The sequence below is a fragment of the Hydra vulgaris genome, chromosome 15, assembly GCF_038396675.1.
Source record: "Hydra vulgaris chromosome 15, alternate assembly HydraT2T_AEP".
Classification (NCBI taxonomy): Eukaryota; Metazoa; Cnidaria; class Hydrozoa; order Anthoathecata; family Hydridae; genus Hydra; species Hydra vulgaris.
This window is the reverse complement of record NC_088934.1, coordinates 49268717-49286445: the sequence shown is the minus strand read 5'-3', so window position 1 is coordinate 49286445 and position 17729 is coordinate 49268717. Positions and strand designations below refer to the sequence as shown.

Below are 17729 nucleotides of genomic sequence, written 5' to 3'. Positions count from 1 at the left end.
GTTAGTGATACCATTTTTAACCCCCGTTTCTAGCAGTATTTTATTTTAAGTTTTGAAACATTCCGGAGGTAATATGAAAAATTGAACCAACGACCATCATTCGTCGAATTTCTTCAGCCTTTTTGAGCGAACACAGAACGCAAAATGGTTGGTAAACTTGCACGCTTTATATTATTTTCATTCGGTTGAGCGTTTAAATTACAAATGTGGTTGTTCTTATGAATCATTTACTGCCATGTTTAGGTCTATACGAGGTTTGTTGAGGCCGGTCGTGTAGCCTTAGTGAACTTAGGAAAATACGAAGGAAAATTGGTTGTCATTTGTGATATAGTCGACTTAAAAAGAGTAAGTTTTGATAAAATTTTACAATAACAATATATTTAACATCTTTCTTGCGTAATTGTGTTGCCTTGCTTTTTTTTATTAAAGTTGAAGAATATAGTTTTATAATTGTTAAATGTAATGTTTAAATATCATTAATGCTATAATAATTATAGTTTTTCAGAAGTTCAAAATCTTGTGATTGTAGTATGCATGGTAATAAAACACTTTACTTTTAGAAAATGCACTTTAAGAATTCACATTCAGAATAAGATTTATATTTCAGAGTATTAATACACTAATGTACTTGAATGTTTTTTAGTTGTGAATGTTGTTAGCTTGTTTAATTTTTTACTAACAAATTAGCAACCGGTGATAACTTTTATTGCCATTAAGTCTCTTTCTTGTCTACAAGTCTCAACTAGTTTTAATTTTTATGAAACCGCTCTATACATTAACAACATTGTCTAAATGTGTCACAAAAAAAGGTTTAACTAAAATGTGCATGCTGGTCTATAATTCCATTCACAGTTTCTAGCCATTTTGTTTTGTCATTAAGGGTTGCTTTTCACATTTTCTAGTTAAATCCTTCCCTATTGAATTTTATTGTTTTATTAAAATTTGTTATTTTTTGTATATAGTTTTTTGTAATTTGTTTGATGCTTTTAATGTAGGAGATGCATTTCTCTCTTTTATTTAAAATATTTACTGTGTTTTCTACTCCCTTTGTTTAGAAAAGAGATTTGACTTCTCTTTGAACCTGACACTTTGTATAATTTAATTTAAATATATATCAGTTATTTGAGACCCATGTTTCAACAAGTTAATCTTGTCAAATATGTAATTAACCCTTTTACTAGCCTCTTTATAATTTAAAACATATTTATCTAAATGAAAACATGTGTATCTAAAATTTAAAATTAATTTGAGTGCAATTTTATCAGTTGACCATGAGTGATGGATGCAGTTAAATGTTCATGCATTGACTGGTCATTGGGGATTAACACAAAATATGCGTACATTCGTTGACTGTAAGGATTTAGACAGTAATATTCATAATTATTAGTATTTTATAATGGTGCTATGTTTACACATCCTAGAAAACTTTTCTTAAAACTAATTTTGAGTACCCTAAAATTATTACTACCATAAGTAAATAAGATTTTAATACTATAAGTTAAATTACTCTAATTAGTTTTTCTACTAATTTTAAATGGCACAAAAAGCTAATGGCTAACAAAATCAATAGTTAATCATTCGTTCCCAAGTGCCCAGATAATAATGGAAGGAAAATACAGTTACAACATAAATTTGTAATGGTTGGAAGCCTCCAAACACTTAAAGGTTGTTTTAAGTATAAGATTTTTTTAGATTTATTTTATAAATAATTTTTTTGATGTCCTTACAACTTTTTTTTTTTGGTGTCAAGTTATAGTTTTTTAATATTTAAAAAATATATAATTTTTTATATAAAAATCTTATTAGTTTCAATAATATATTTATAAAGATTCAAAATATTCAATCATCTCTTTGCTATTTCTTGTGTTAATGAATATTAAAATTTTTAAAAGTTAAAATTTTTGAAGGCAGTGAGAGTATATATTTATACAAAAATAGCAATTAGTAAGTTATAACCAAAGTAATACTTAAAATTATAGTCGGCACAAAAAGCTAATGCCTGGTATTGTCAATCACTAGTCATTCGTTCCCAAGTGCACAAATAGAAATGGAAGGAAAATACAGTTACAACATGAATTTGTAATGGTTGGAAGCCTCTTGACATTTAAATAAATTTAGTGATACAATTTTCTTTTCTAAAAAAAAATTTTTTTTTAAATTAGTAATTTCTCACTTGCATGATTTTAATCATTCTGGCTGTATTGTTAGGTGATTTGTTTAATCATTCTGGCTGTATTGTTAGGTGATTATTTTGGTTTTAAAATGCACATAAAAGCTAATGGCTAACCAATTTAGTAGTTACTCATTCGTTCCCAAGTGCACAAATAATAATAGAAGGAAAATACAGTTACAACATAAATTTGTAATGGTTGGAAGCCTCTTGACAATTTTTAATGTTTTTTCAGATAACTTTTACAAAGCACTTATGATGATTTATACCTTAGGACACCTATGAGTAATATGATTGTAATGAGGAATCTGATATGTGCAGCTTTTATGTTTTATTGATATTGTTGCACCTGAATAACTTGTATATAAGTACAGCTAATTTTAGTTTTTATGTTTGTTTTTTATAAATACTCTTTGTTATCTTTTTCCACTTCTGTTTTTAATCACTGTCTGCATGGTTGAATTTTTTTTCTCCGTGTAACATGAGTGGTGTGCAGCAGTGCTTGTTTTAATTGTTTAGGGTTTTGTGTTAATAATCTTGTTAAACTTTTCTTCTCTATTTGTGGCTTTTAATTAAATATTACTAGAAATAAAATGCACTGGTGATGATTCATAACCTTAGGACACCTATGATTAAGATGATTGTTACAAAGGATTCTGATTGTGCATTTAATGTGTCACTTATATTTTACCTTTTTTTTGCAAAAATATTAGAATTATTGCATTTTTACTAGAGGTGTTTAAAAAAAATATTTTCAAAAGCCACATATACAAGAAGGCCAAATTTGGGGTAAATATAAAAAATTACGATTACAAAAAAAAGTTCCAGAAATATTGAGGTTTACCTCTTTACATTTAAGCAGCAAAATGCCCTTAATTATTTTTAAATTATTTGGCTTTAAGTACAAGGTAAATATCGATACCTTGTGGGGGTTTTTTTCACGCTTTTTTTTATTTTTATTTGCCCTAAATTTGGCTTCTTTCCTAATGGTTACATTAATTTTTAGGGAATAGTTGAAAATCCTGTGAATGGCATCCCTCGTCAAGTAATGCGTTTCAAAGACTTAAGTTTAACAGACTTAAAGATAGATATTCCTCTTGGTGCACGAAGTGGTGCTGTTCGTAAGCAGTATGAAAAAAGCGAAATTAATGCTAAATGGGATAAAACAGCTTGGTGTGCAAAACTTAAAAACAGAATTGCTAAATCTAACTTAAATGACTTTGATAGGTTCAAGAGTAAAAATGCCAAACAGAATGTAAGTTTATTTCTTGTAGTTCAATCCTGTGGCAGTTAGCTTAAATACTTAATTATAACTGTTATCTCAAGTTATTTGAGTTGACTTTATTGAAAATTATTCTCGTCAATCACATTTAAACAATATTTTCAAAGCAAATTTATTTTTATTCTTTAGTGCAAAGTGCTTTTTTTTATCAAATGGTGTAGTTAGGTTTTTAATACTAATAAAATGTTTTTCTTTTAGAAAAATCGAAAAATAAAAGCAGTTCTGAAGTTGATGAAAGCTGATGCACGAAAGAAGTAAATAGTCTTATAAATTACTAAGCGTATTTGCAATTTTTGTCTCTTTATTATGTTGGGATCAAAACATTAAAACAAATAGAATTACTTTTTATAAGAGGGTGGGGTGCACAGTCTTATGCCAATATAACTATTTATAATGATGATAAATTAATTTTTGCACAAAGTAAATACATGATTCAAAGAAGAAAGCTGTTATTCCGCAAAATTAATCAAACTATAATATTAATTTCACCTGGCGGAGAATGCTCTAGCAAGATTTTAGCCAGACGGCCTTTATACGAAAATTCATAGTTACTGCATTAGTATTTGTGTAGTAAACATTTGTTTTTGACTAAAGCACTTCTAGGTTTAAGTTAGCTAGAGTGGGCTATCTGCTTTCGTCTAAATTGCTATCGATAATTTTCATTGCAATTCAAAAAGTATTAAATATGTATATAAACGTTAATTTTAAATGTGTGAATTCTAAGTCGAACTAAGCTAAGTTTCGTCCGTTGTTGGTTAAATTATTATCAGACGCTCCACTCTAAATGAGACTAAAATAGGCAAAGGTCTTGGGTAGCTAAATTTTAATGAAAGTTTAATTAACTCAACGTCCAGTTTAATAAAACTAACGACTCTTAGAATTACCTTCTTTGAGCGAGGTAAACGATGAAGACGTATAAGTTTATATTGTATTGGGTCGCTGTAACGTTAAGTCGATCGTAGTAGATAAAATTAGAATATGATATTTTGCACATGCGTTAGTCTACTGATGCTTATATAAAGTATTGTCACATTAAGTATTTTTTAAGTGCGTTATAATTCAAGATGGCGACAGAAATTTCAATGCCAAACGGGAAGATCTTGTTAATAGTCTTAGTGAAGTTGGTTTATTTATATCAAATTTAATTGACTCTTAAATATTTGGTACCGCCTGCAATAGGTTTATATAATTCCCGAGTCCTATACTAGGTTTACTTCGTTGATTAATCAAAAATCGTTAATTTATGGTATAATATTGTTTGTATTGTTAAAATTTATACAGCGGTTGCATTTGATCTCGAGGTCTAAACTTTTCAATCGGAATTTTACTTAGCTCGATCTGCTTGAAATTCCGCCAAGTAACTAATCGAAATAAGTAGTTCTACTGTACGAAAGAATTTCGTTAACCAATAAATAAAAACAGCCGCATTATTACTGAGCATTAGTTAATGTTGAAGTTTGAAGGGACAGAAGGAAAAGCCAAATTAGGCTTTCGCTTCTGTTTTTTTTTAATTTTCGTATTATAAATTAATTCTTATAAAATTATTTATAAATTGATTTGCTAATTTCATATTTAATCGAAAAGGTTTGCGCAAAAATTATTAACTAATTAAAGTTTGAAAACTTTAATTGGAGTTTTGATAATAGTAAGAGTTCAACCTTGCATGCTGAATTTGTTATAAGCGAAACAATTAAGCATTACAACAATAATTCGCCTATTTATTTGTGTTCTTTAGATGCTGAAAAAGCTTTTGACAGCTGCAACTGGGAGATTCTCTTTGATAAAAGTTTACCTTTCCAAATAGTTAACACTATGTCTTCTTTATACCACAAAAGTAATGCAACTGTCTCTTACCTAGGTTCCAAATCAGTTTCATTTGCTTTTAAGCAAGGATCCATTCTGTCCCCCTACCTATATAACATATACAATATATCATATAAAAATCTATATAACATATAAAAAAGACGTTCGTGGTTATTGTAACGAGCGGACGTGTTTTTGCAAGTTGAAAATTTACAAAGAAAAAAAAAAAAAAGTAATAATGACTTTTTATTTTTTAAAAAATTGTTTTATATATATTAACAAAAAATAATATTAAAATAATATTTTAAATAATAGTGGTAATAAATATTATTGATATTATGGCAGTTACACTTGTTGAAATTAAAAAAATGATTAAAGACTTGTTTACAAACTACAAAGTGGAGACGGAAGTAGCGCTAACGCAACAAGAAAGCAACTTTATAAGTATCGTTAGTTCAAATACCAAAATCTTAAACGAAAGATTAGACAAAGTAGAAAAAAATATTTTAGAGAACGCCTAAAAAATATCAACACTGGCAGCAGAAGTTGAAGAAATAAAGGTTAGTCTAAATTTTCATGATGAACTTATTGAAAAAAAAAAAAAAATTCGTTAGATATTTTCATAAAAAATAAATCTAACCATAATGAAATACAAATTAACAACACTGACCTCAAAAAAATTAACAGTAAGCTAAGAGAAATTGAAGATAGAACAAGGAGGTACAATCTAAGAGTTGACGGAATTAAAGAAGATGATAATGAAAGCTGGCTGGAAAGCGAACAAAAAATTTAATGAATACTTGGGTGTAGAAAATGTAAAAATTGAAAGAGCACATAGAGCTGGTAAAAAAGGTGTAAAAGAGAACAGAACAATTGTTCTGAAATTATTGGACTTTAAAGATAAGGAGGAAATTTTTAGAAATGCCTCAAAGTTAAAAGGAAAAAATATATATTAACGAAGATTACTGCATGGAAACGAATAAAATAAGAAAGGAATTGCGTGAAAAAATGAAAATTGAAAGAAAGTTGGGAAAATTTGCTTACATATCATACGACAAGCTTATTGTACGCGAGTGGAAGACAAATAAAAAGTAATCTTTTACTTATTTTATTTACGGTTTATTTAATCCTTATTTATTTTTTTGGATATTTTTATTGATAATATATCAATAACGAAACCCGTTAAAATGAATCCGAAAACGTTTGAATACGAAAGTCTTTTTGAAAACATTTCAGAAGGTTTTTAAAATAAATAATCAAAATACTTTTGATAAATATGACCTTGACAAAAACTTTATTGATAACTTTTCATTAATGAATATGGAAACACCTTACATGTTTCCAGATGAAATAAATAAGTATTTAAAAGATGTTAAACCTATTAAGAGCCTTTCTTGTTCATCTTAATATTAGATGTGCTAAAGCAAATTTTGAAAACTTTAAAATATTCTTAGAGGAAAGCAATTTTATTTTTAATATTATTTGTTTAAGCGAAACATGGTTAACTGATGACGAATTTAACGAAAGCACGCTTTTTCAATTAAATAACTATGAAGGAGTGCATTTGCAGAGGAAATCGAAAAAAAGAGGCGGGGGTGTTGTAATTTACATCAAAAATAGTTTGCGGTATAAATTACGAAACGACCTATGCACATCTGATTACGACAGGCAATTTGTTTCTATTGAAATCATTAACAATGACTCTAAAAATACCTTAATATCATGCTGTTATAAACCGCCACAAACATCAACAGAAATATTCTCAAATCATCTTCAAAATATTATTTTGAAAAGCTTACAAGAAAAAAAAAAATTATTTATCCTAGGAGATTTTAATCTTAATGCTCTAAATTATGAAAATAATATAGAAACACAAAGTTTTTACAATAATTTATTTCAATTTGGTGTAATTCCTCTTATAAATAAACCAACCCGAATTACAAAAAATTCGGCAACACTAATAGATAATATACTAACAAATTCTTTATTTGAAATCTCCTTAAAGAAAGGAGTAATTAAAACATCTATATCGGATCACTTTCCGATATTTATTTCAAGAAGTACCTCAAATAAAATTAAAATAAATGAAAAAAAAATAATCACAAGGCGACATTTTTCTTTGGATACCCAGGTTAACTTTAAAAGTGAGTTAGCCAATATTGATTGGTCAAATTTAGAATCCTCAAATGATACCAATATAATGTATAATACGTTTATAGATATTTTGTATTTCTTTATGATAAACACTTCCCCAAAGTAGTAAAAACAATTAAATTTAAAGACATAAATTCACCTTGGTTGAGTAAAGGTCTTACAAAATCATCTAAGCGGAAACAACGATTATATATAAAGTACCTTAAAAAAAAAAGTGATAAAACAAAATCGGAATACAAGAGTTATGCAAGTCTTATTGAGAAAATTAAAAAAACCGCTAAAGCTAATAATTATTATTATAATAAACTACTTGATAAGTGTCAAACAGATTCTAGGAAAACATGGCAATTCTTAAATGAAATTATTGGTAAACCAAAAATTAACAAACCGTGCTTTCCTAAAACTATAAAAATCAACCCCAAAACAATTCATGATGAAAACGTCATTGCAAATGAGTTTAACAACTTCTTTGTTAATATAGGATCTAAACTTGCTTCCCAAGTTCCTAGTGCAAATAAATCTTTTGATAAATATTTAGATCGTAATAAAAATGAATTGACTAACGAAAAACTAACCATGTTAGAATTTAACAATGCTTTTAAAAGCCTAAAAAGAAACAAAGCAACCGGAATCGACGACATCAATAGCAACATTATAATTAATTGCCAAAACGAGCTTAAAGTTCCTTTATTTAAAATATTTAAACACTCCTTAGAGGAAGGTATCTTTCCTGAAAAACTGAAAACTGCGAAAGTAAAACCTATTTTAAAATCAAGAGATACAAGTGAAATAGGCAATTACAGACCAATATCAATACTTTCTACATTCTCTAAGATACTTGAGAGAATTATGCACAATAGAGTATATACTTTTTTTAAAGAAAATAATTTTATTTACTCCAAGCAATTCGGCTTTCAAAAAAATACATCAGCTGAACACGCAATCCTTCACCTAGTTGATAAAATAAAAAACTCTTTTACAAACGGAGAAGTTACATTAGGTGTATTCATAGATCTCTCTAAGGCTTTTGAGACAGTCGACCACAAAATATTATTATCAAAGCTTAACATGTATGGCATAAGGGGTAGAACAAACAAATGGATAAAAAGCTACTTAGACAAACGTGTGCAATCTATATACTATGGAGATAATAAACTCTCTAATCCTTCCATATTAAAGTGTGGTGTTCCTCAGGGTTCAATACTTGGGCCTTTGCTTTTTTTAATCTACGTTAACGATCTCTATCGGGCATCAAAAAGAATTTCAACTATAATGTTTGCTGATGATAGCAACTTTTTTATCTCCGGAAAAATTATAAACGAACTGTGCGTAGAAATGAATCAAGAATTAGAAAAAATTTCTGGATGGTTTAGGGCAAATAAACTTTCTATTAACTTAAGTAAAACGAAGTTTTCTTTATTTCATCCTTCTTATAAAAAAAAAGAAGTTGAATCTTCTCGTCCAAAATTGTTTATTGAAAATAAAGAAATAAGTAGGGATAATATTACTAAATTTTTAGGTGTTTTTATTGACGAAAATCTAAATTGCAATAAACATATCTCCTATTTAAGTAGTAAAATATCTAAAAGTATCGGAATAATATACCGATCACGCCATTTATTGAAAAAGCCGCTACTTAAACAAATCTACTATAGCTTTGTTCAAAGTTATTTAAATTACGGTAATACAGCATGGGGTAGTACCTATAAAAGCAAACTAGAACCTCTCTATCGTAAACAGAAGCATGCTATACGAGTAATTAATTTTAAAAATAAAAACGAACACACAAAGCCTCTTTTTGAACAGATGTCTTTACTAACATTGTTTGAACTAAATATATATAATGTTCTAAGTCTTATGTATAATAGTAAAATGCAAAAAAACTCTTTCAATTTTCTATAGTCTTTATAAACAAAAGCCCGAGTATAAATACCTGTTGCGCACAAATAGTACCCTTTTTGAGCCTTCATGCAAAACTAAGCTTGTGCAATTTAAAATTACTTATTGTGCACCTCATATCTGGAATAAGTTTTTTATTACTTAATCAAAATATTATTAACCTTGAAAACTTAAATGGCTTTAAAAAAACTATCAAAAAGAGTATTTTAAAGTATAAAAATTTACTTACTGATTTTTTCTAAATTTGTTCACTGCTAGCTTCTTATATAAACTCTTATTTTTTAATATACTTTAATATATATTTCAAACATTGCGTTAGCAATAAACGTGGTAATATTAAGAAAAAGTAATGATACATGTTTGTATAATTGTTACCTTACACTTTAATACAATTATAATGTAACAATTTCATGTAAAAATTTTGTAAATATTTTAATTTTTCTATACGTATATATATATATATATATATATATATATATATATATATATATATATATATATATATATATATATATATATATATATATATATATATATATATATATATATATATATATGTATGACAATGTAAAGTGGTTCTTGATGATAAGACCTTTTGGTCTTCTACAAGTTTCCCGCGTTTTTCATACAGTACGTATTACAGAAGTTTGTTTATTATATATGTTTTTTATTATTTTTATTTTTATATTTATATGTATATTCAATCTTAACGAATCTTTATTATGTAATCACGAAAATGTATACTATGTAACAAAAAATGCATAACAAATAAATAAAAAAAAGCGTAAAACCTATATTTGCTCACTGAAAAAAGTTACAAAAAAAAAAAAAAAAATACACCAAAAAGTTACTCGAAACTATAAAAAATGATAATGTTGTGGGTACTTCTATACATGGAAACTTCACAGGTGTTGTTGCTTATGCTGACGACATCATTCTTCTTAGCTCTACTCTATCTGGTCTTGAAAGGCTGATTACAACATGCAATATTTACAATAACTTAAACGGTATAAAGCTCAATGCTGTCAAAACAACTGTTGCTTTCGGGAAAAAGACAATTAACTAATTGCATGATACCCTAGACGACCATCAAATAATACCAAATGAAAAACTTAATCATCTTGGCTTTATTTGTGTTCCACAAAAATCTATTTTTGCCTCACTCAATAGAACAAATATTAACAATAGAGTATCAAATTTCCAAACAATAGTGCAAACTCTGATTCAATCTTGTATTCGGTTTGTACATCCATCTTCAATTATTCAGTTATATCCATCTTTAGCAGTTCCGACGCTAACGCATGGTCTGGAACTCTGTGAAAATAGAGCGTCAACAATCCAAAGACTTAATAAACTTGGAAGAAATGCAGTTAAGTTTTTTAATATCTCTAAGTAGTCGTTTTTTAATATCTCTAAGTATAGCAAAAACTATATAAACTCTCTATTTAAAGTTCGGGAGATGTCAACTTACATACAACAAAAAAAATAAACCTATTTATCCGTCTATTAAATAATAAAGTAACTTTTGAAATCATCAATTCTCAGTTTAACTATTGTTCATTAAAATATTCGTTTTTAGATGATATAAAGGAATTATGAAAGATCTATAAAATAAATATGAAAAACTTAATTCAGGATAAAAAGAAAGTGAAAATTAATATTTCAGAAAATATAATTCTTGAAGATACTTATCAAGTTTTAGTACAGGCAATTCAATGTTGGAATGCAAAGCAACAGCGAACAATTTTCAAAAATACTCTTGAAGAAAACATTCTCAAGTGATATACTTTATTCTCTCTTTATATATCTTAAACTATTTTTATGCCTTTTACCTTGTAAACACATTTACAGAGGGTGTTTAATAAAATAATAATAATATAATCACCACGGTGACCCATGGCAAGCGAATGCTCACATAGATAATTATAAGAAAGCTGTGTTAAGAAAAAGCCCATCGTTTGTGGGTAAGAATGCCTACCGGTACACAACAAGAATTTTAAGCAAGCTTAGTCTCCAAGTAGAGAACATCTCTTGTGATATCAATTCTTGTTACACGAAACTAAAAAATATTCTGTCCGGACCTCAAATTCTTGTTAAAATGAATCCTTGCACACTGAGCAACATTGACGCACGATATCTTTGAAGGTCCTCACCAATAATTAGCGTCTTCTACAAATCTTTTTAAAGCTATTGTGAGCGATGTTAAACAGACCAAAAAATTTTTAACAAATGACGGAACAAAATGTAGCTTTTTTGGCCTCAGCTCCAGACTTTTGAAAGAGTTTTTATATATTTTTTCTATTTTATATATATATTTTTATTTATTTTTTTAATTATTTTTTATTTTTTTGCAATAAGTCTTGAAGAAGAGCTGACGCGTTTTTATCTGTTTAAAAAAAAAAATTGTTCTACTTAAAAAAGTTTAAAAAATAAATAAATAAAAAATTTATTGTACGTTAAAACATTATGGCAGTTACACTTGCAGAAAAATAAAAAAAATGCTACAGGAAATGTTATTGGAATTTAGAAAAGAAACAGAGGCGATGCTGAAACAACAAGAAAAAATATTTGGCGGCTTGATAAAGTCGAACGAAATTTTAAAGAAAATGCTAACTAAATCAAAACTCTGGTAAAAGATATTGAAGACGTAAAACTATCTTTGAATTTTCAAGAAGAACTTTTCGATAAAAAAAATAGCTAAAGTCTACGAAGAAAACAACGAACGCTTTGAACAGAAAAACATTCTAGCGGAAAATAGAAACGAAAAATACCGAAAAAACCGAAGATAGATCTCGAAAAAAAATCTGCGAACAGAAAGTGCAAAAGAAACTTGGATTGAAAACAAAGAGAAAGTTCAATCATTTTTATTTAATAAATTAGGAATGAATGGAGTTGAAATCGAGCAAGCTCATCGGACCGGATTAAGAAAGGATGGACGCCCAAGAACAGTTTTAATTAATTTACTTAAACACAAAGATAAAGCCAAGTCTTTCAAGAAATGCACAAATTAAAAGGAACAAACATGTATATAAACGAAGATTTTTCGCTCGATGCCTTAATTATTAGAAAGAGATTGCTAACTGAAGTCAAAAAAAGACGTCAAAACGGTGAGAATGTTGCCATCAGGTATGACAAAATCATTAATCTAAAACAGGGGTAGGGAACCTGCGGCCCCCAGACACTCTTTGTGCGGCCCTGAAATATAAAATTAGGAACTTAAATTTTTTTTTTAATATTTTAGAAAAAATAATGAAATTTAAAAAATTACTTTATTTTTACATTTTAGTTATATTAAAGTGTATGAATGCTAATGTTAATTAAGGGAAAAAAATGTTTCACTTGGCAAAACTGGTACAGTAGTAATTGATTGACAGAAATAACAATAAAACAAAACAAAATGAATAAATAAAAACACCATACGGATTTTTTTTTGTGACAGTAGAAATCAATTGAGTGTAAGTTTTTGTATTATAATGTATATCATGGTTTTCTATTTATGTCTAATTTATAATCGAAATGTCAGTTCTCCCTAAAAAGCAAGAACAGTGCAAAAGGAAAATCGGTCTTTTAATAAAAAATGGGAGGAGATTACTTCATGATTCCAACAAAGGATTAAATGCTTTGCTTGTTGTGTGACCTCACAATTGCTACTTTGAAGAATGCTACTGCAAAGAGACATTATGAAAATATTCATAAGGATTTTAAGTATGCAAAATTAGAGGGAGAAGCTCGAAAAAATGTATTAGCAAAACTGAAGTCTCAAAAGAGCAAACAACAGCAGACATTTTCAATTGTTCAAGAACATGGAAATAGAGCATCTGAAGCCACATATAAAATTGCTCTCGTTCTTGGCAAAGGAGGAAAACCATATAGTGATATTGAAACCTTGAAGGCTTGCCTCATTGAAGCAGTGTCATGTATGGATCCAAATAAAGTCCGTAATTGTTCCCCGCTTTCTCGGCGAACAATTACGGACCGTCAACATGAGCTTGCTACAAATAGTTCTGAGCAATTAATCTCAATATGTCAAATGGAGGACGAATATTATTCAATTGCTTTAGATGAGTCCACTGATGTGACTGATTCTGCCCAATTTCTGTTATTTATTCGAGTTATAACTGCAGACTTCAAAAGTTATGAAGAGTTGTTTGCTTTAGCAACACTAAAAGGAAAAACACGAGGCTGTGATATATTTGCTGCTTTCAAAGAAAAAAATTTTCAAGCTCAACTTCAGTTGAAAAATCTAGTCAGCATTTGTTCTGATGGAGCTCCTTCTATGCGTGGAAAAAATGAAGGGTTCATTGCTGAAAAAAGAATTGCCTGATCCAGATTGTCTGATTACATTTCATTGTATTCTCCATCAGCAAAATCTTTGTGCAAAAGTTGCTACTTTGGATGACACATTTAAAAAAGTTATAGGGATTGTAAATTATATACGGGCAAGTTCTTCACGCCATCGACAGTTTCAAAACCTTCTGCAATCTGATGAAGAAACATATTTTGTGGATCTTTCTTACTATTCCAAAGTTCGTTGGCTGTCACAAGGGTTAGTACTGCAAAAGTTGCTTGAGCTTCGAAAACAAATTGACGAGTTTTTTACAAGTCAAATGGAGATCTTTGAGCTTTCTAACCCAAAATTTTGTAGAGATGCTGCATTCCTCTGCAATTTGATGGCAAAGCATAACATGCTGAATAGTTCATTGCAAGGTAAAACTAAGTCAATCTATGAAATGTGGCAACAGATTCATGCATTCAAGAAAAAACTTGTGTTTCTCAAAGATGTTATTTCTAAGTCAAATTTATGAACAGAACATTTCCCAGAGCTCACAAAAATTATTCTTGAACAAAAAAATGAGAAAAGGTTGGAAAATAATGATATATCAATATATAAAACAGTCCTGGATTCTTTGATTGCAGAATTTAATGGCAGGTTTAAAGATTTTGAAGAACTTAATGAAACACTGAAACTAGCTTTTTAGCCTCATCTTGTTGAAATTTCAACAGTTCCAGAATATATTAAGATGTAATTGATTGAGCTTTCTGAGGACAGTATCCTAAAATCTCTCTTTGACAACAAGAAGGATCCATTGGAAATTTGGAAAACTGCAGTTGAGTATCCAAAACTTCGTCAAATTGCCAGGCGTCTTCTGAGCTGCTTTGGTACAACCTACTGCTGTGAATCTACGTTTTCACACATGACATTTATCAAGTCTTGTTTAAGGTCACAGTTAACCGATGAGCATCTTGAAGACCAACTGAATCTTAAAACTACTAAGATAGAGCTAAATATTCAAGTTCATACTCTTCACAACTAAAGAAAACATACGTTAAACAAAAGCAAGCGTGTCGAATAGTATGCAATGCTAATAGACATACCCACGCCAAACCATTATTCAGGGAAATTGGAGCTCTAAATATTTATGAACTGAACCTCCTCCAAAATTTATTATTTATGTTTCAATCGCAAAACGAATTTCTGCCAAAATACTTTGAAAATCAACTTTCCACCATTGATCACAAATACCCAACGAAGTACTATTTTCAAAACTTTAAAATCCAAAGACTTTACTTAAAATAACTTCCGAAGACTTTACTTAAAATAACTTACTTCTCTATCTCATCTCGAGGACCGAAGGTATGGAATTCGATCCTTAAAGAGGAAATAAAAAACATGAAGTCATCAGATCTCTTTAAAGCAACAGTCAAACAGCACCTGTTTAACTTAAGTGACTTCGACATACTCTCTTATTTTTAAAGATCAAATCAGTAATAACTAAAACGAATTTATCCCTTTTGGATGACTACAAACGATGATTTTACCATGGTTTATTTCTACTTACGAATTCTACTTATGGATGATTATATCATTGGTTTATTTCTACTTTTTAATGTCACGTTAATCTCACGTGAAATTTATTGCAAAACTGCAAATGAAAGGGGGTTTGATGATAAGACTACAGTCTTCTACTTGCTCCTGTCATTATTCTAATTCCTATCTAATTTATAAATGTATTAAAGCTAATCGAATATAAAATAAGTAGTGACAAAATAAATTACAAATATATATATATATATATATATATATATATATATATATATATATATATATATATATATATATATATATATATATATATATATATATATCCTAGTTTTGAATCGAATTAATTATTTCATTAAACAGAAAAATATAACATTTAAGTTTTAAAGTACGTGGGGGATTATTTAGTAAATCATCTCTGCAGTACTTACTCAAATTAATTTAATCAAAGGATTACTCACCTTGAGTATGCTCAAAGACTTTAGAACTGCAAACTTGACCACAAACATTTGTAGAAAATTAAGGTGGCTTTTTGTTAGAATTCATTTATGTTTTAGAATCTAATGAAAAAAATGTTTTTTTATTAGTAAGGTATCAAAGAAAAAATGCTGAGCGCAGTAAAAAAGAATGTATTTGAAATGCTGTTATTTTGCTCATATGAGCAGTGGCGGTTTAAATCAACAAAGAGACCTAATCAGTAAACGGAACTGCGCTACATTCACAATTTTGGTAGGACGATCCTTCTTTTTAAGTTGCCAGTGACTTAAAAGAAAAAACTTTTGGAACAAAGAGACTGATATTATTACATTAACTATGCACAACATATAATACACAACCAGCCATATAATTAAGGCCAGCATTCATATGATCATTTAAAAACTAATTGACTTTTATTAATTATCACATATATAAGTAATACCATCTTTCATGAGGTAGATTGTGCTACGATCTGAATTTATACTAGAGCAATGACAAGCAGTTCCTTCAATGAGTTGAAGGTTACAAAATAATTTCAACCGTTGAAGACCAAAAAAAAAAGTTTTTTACTATTTAATGAATTGGATTAAATCTAAATGATTGAGTTTAAAAAAATTGTCAAAACAGCAATTGTTAAATAAAAATTACTGATAATTTTATGCCTTATAAAGTAACACTTTAGAATAAATGAGTAAAAATTCTTGTTAAATAACGTTTTTATTTCACTCATCCACAGTATATATAAAATATTAAGAAAAGTATCGGTTTGTCTAAATTTTAAAACTGACAAATGTCTCATCTACTAGCAACACAAAAAGTATTTAACCTGTCAATACCAAATTAATTTTTCAAACATTTTGAAGATGCCAGGATGAAAGTATACGTAATCTTCTGAAAGTTATTTTTATTAATTTTTGTATATTGACTAAAGCCAAATTAGTTTGTGTGAAAGTACTTTAACGTCTAAACTCCTTGACCCTCACACAACTTTGAAGTTACATCAGCATATGCTAAAAGACAACTTAAAAGATTGAAAATTAGAATTATCTAGGTTTAACACCAGTGTTTCAACATTTTTTGGGTTAGGGTAGAGGCTAAAAATGCCATTTTTAATGTTTAATGATATCGATTTCCTAAAAATGATTTTTACAATCCAATGCCCTTAAAGACGTTAACCAGTTTTGAAGATCAGAAATTCGTAACATTATAATACCATCAAGAAATTAAAAAATAAAAGAAAGGAGTTAAAGAGGAGATTTGATCAAATTTTCAACTTTTTAAAGGATAATACAGGATTTTAGAGAAGATTTTTTTAAAAAAAAAGGACTTTAGAGGATTTTAGAGGAGCTGTGACCACCCTGATATATATATATATATATATATATATATATATATATATATATATATATATATATATATATATATATATACAATTAATTTTAAATGTGTTCTACACATTCTTTTTAAATTCGGATTCACTCCCAACAAGGCAACAAGCAACCACTATTAAGTTGGGAGTTACTAGGAAAAAAAAAGAAGAGAGTTATAGAGCAAGGAAACGGTAGACAAAAAATTTGAATAGAGTACTCAAGGTTCTTAAAAGAACAGAGCAATAATAAATTAGTAGAAAATCAATTATCAAACTTTTTTCATTTTACACTGTGTTTCATCAATTAAGACTCAAGTCTCCTCTTACTAGACAGTTTTACTATAATAATTTGATTAGGACATTTGATTAGGACCTTTTTCCATAGACAACACTTTCCAAAACTCAAAGCTTCTCCTAATGCTGGCATTTCTTGTCAATTTTCTAAATATAAATAAACAAAAAAAAAAAATTGGTATACTTATAAAAACTTTATTGAATAATAAAAATAAAGTTTCTTTAATAAACATTTTTTAATCAAGTTGAAGTTTGCTGCTAAACTAACTACTCTATATTTACTGTCAATAAAATAAATGTTTAGCAATCGTCTAAAATTTTAAAACTATTAAAAACAGAACTTTCAAGAATTCTTTCTAACATTTGTAATATCTTTTTCTCAAATGGTGTTCTCCCAAAAAACTTAAAAACTATCAAAGTTATATCTGTTTTTAAAACTGATTCAAAACTTTTTATACCA

At 28.3% G+C, this 17729-nt stretch overlaps 1 protein-coding gene across 1 annotated transcript; it reads left to right on the top strand.

Moving 5' to 3' along the window:
* Nucleotides 1-9: 9 nt before the first annotated feature.
* LOC100201163 (uncharacterized) lies at nucleotides 10-3742 on the top strand. Its single transcript, XM_065820185.1, has 4 exons — nucleotides 10-147; nucleotides 244-345; nucleotides 3177-3425; nucleotides 3651-3742. The coding sequence occupies exons 1-4, from the start codon at nucleotides 145-147 to the stop codon at nucleotides 3708-3710; spliced, it is 414 nt and encodes a 137-aa protein (XP_065676257.1). The 5' UTR covers nucleotides 10-144; the 3' UTR covers nucleotides 3711-3742.
* Nucleotides 3743-17729: the final 13987 nt, after the last annotated feature.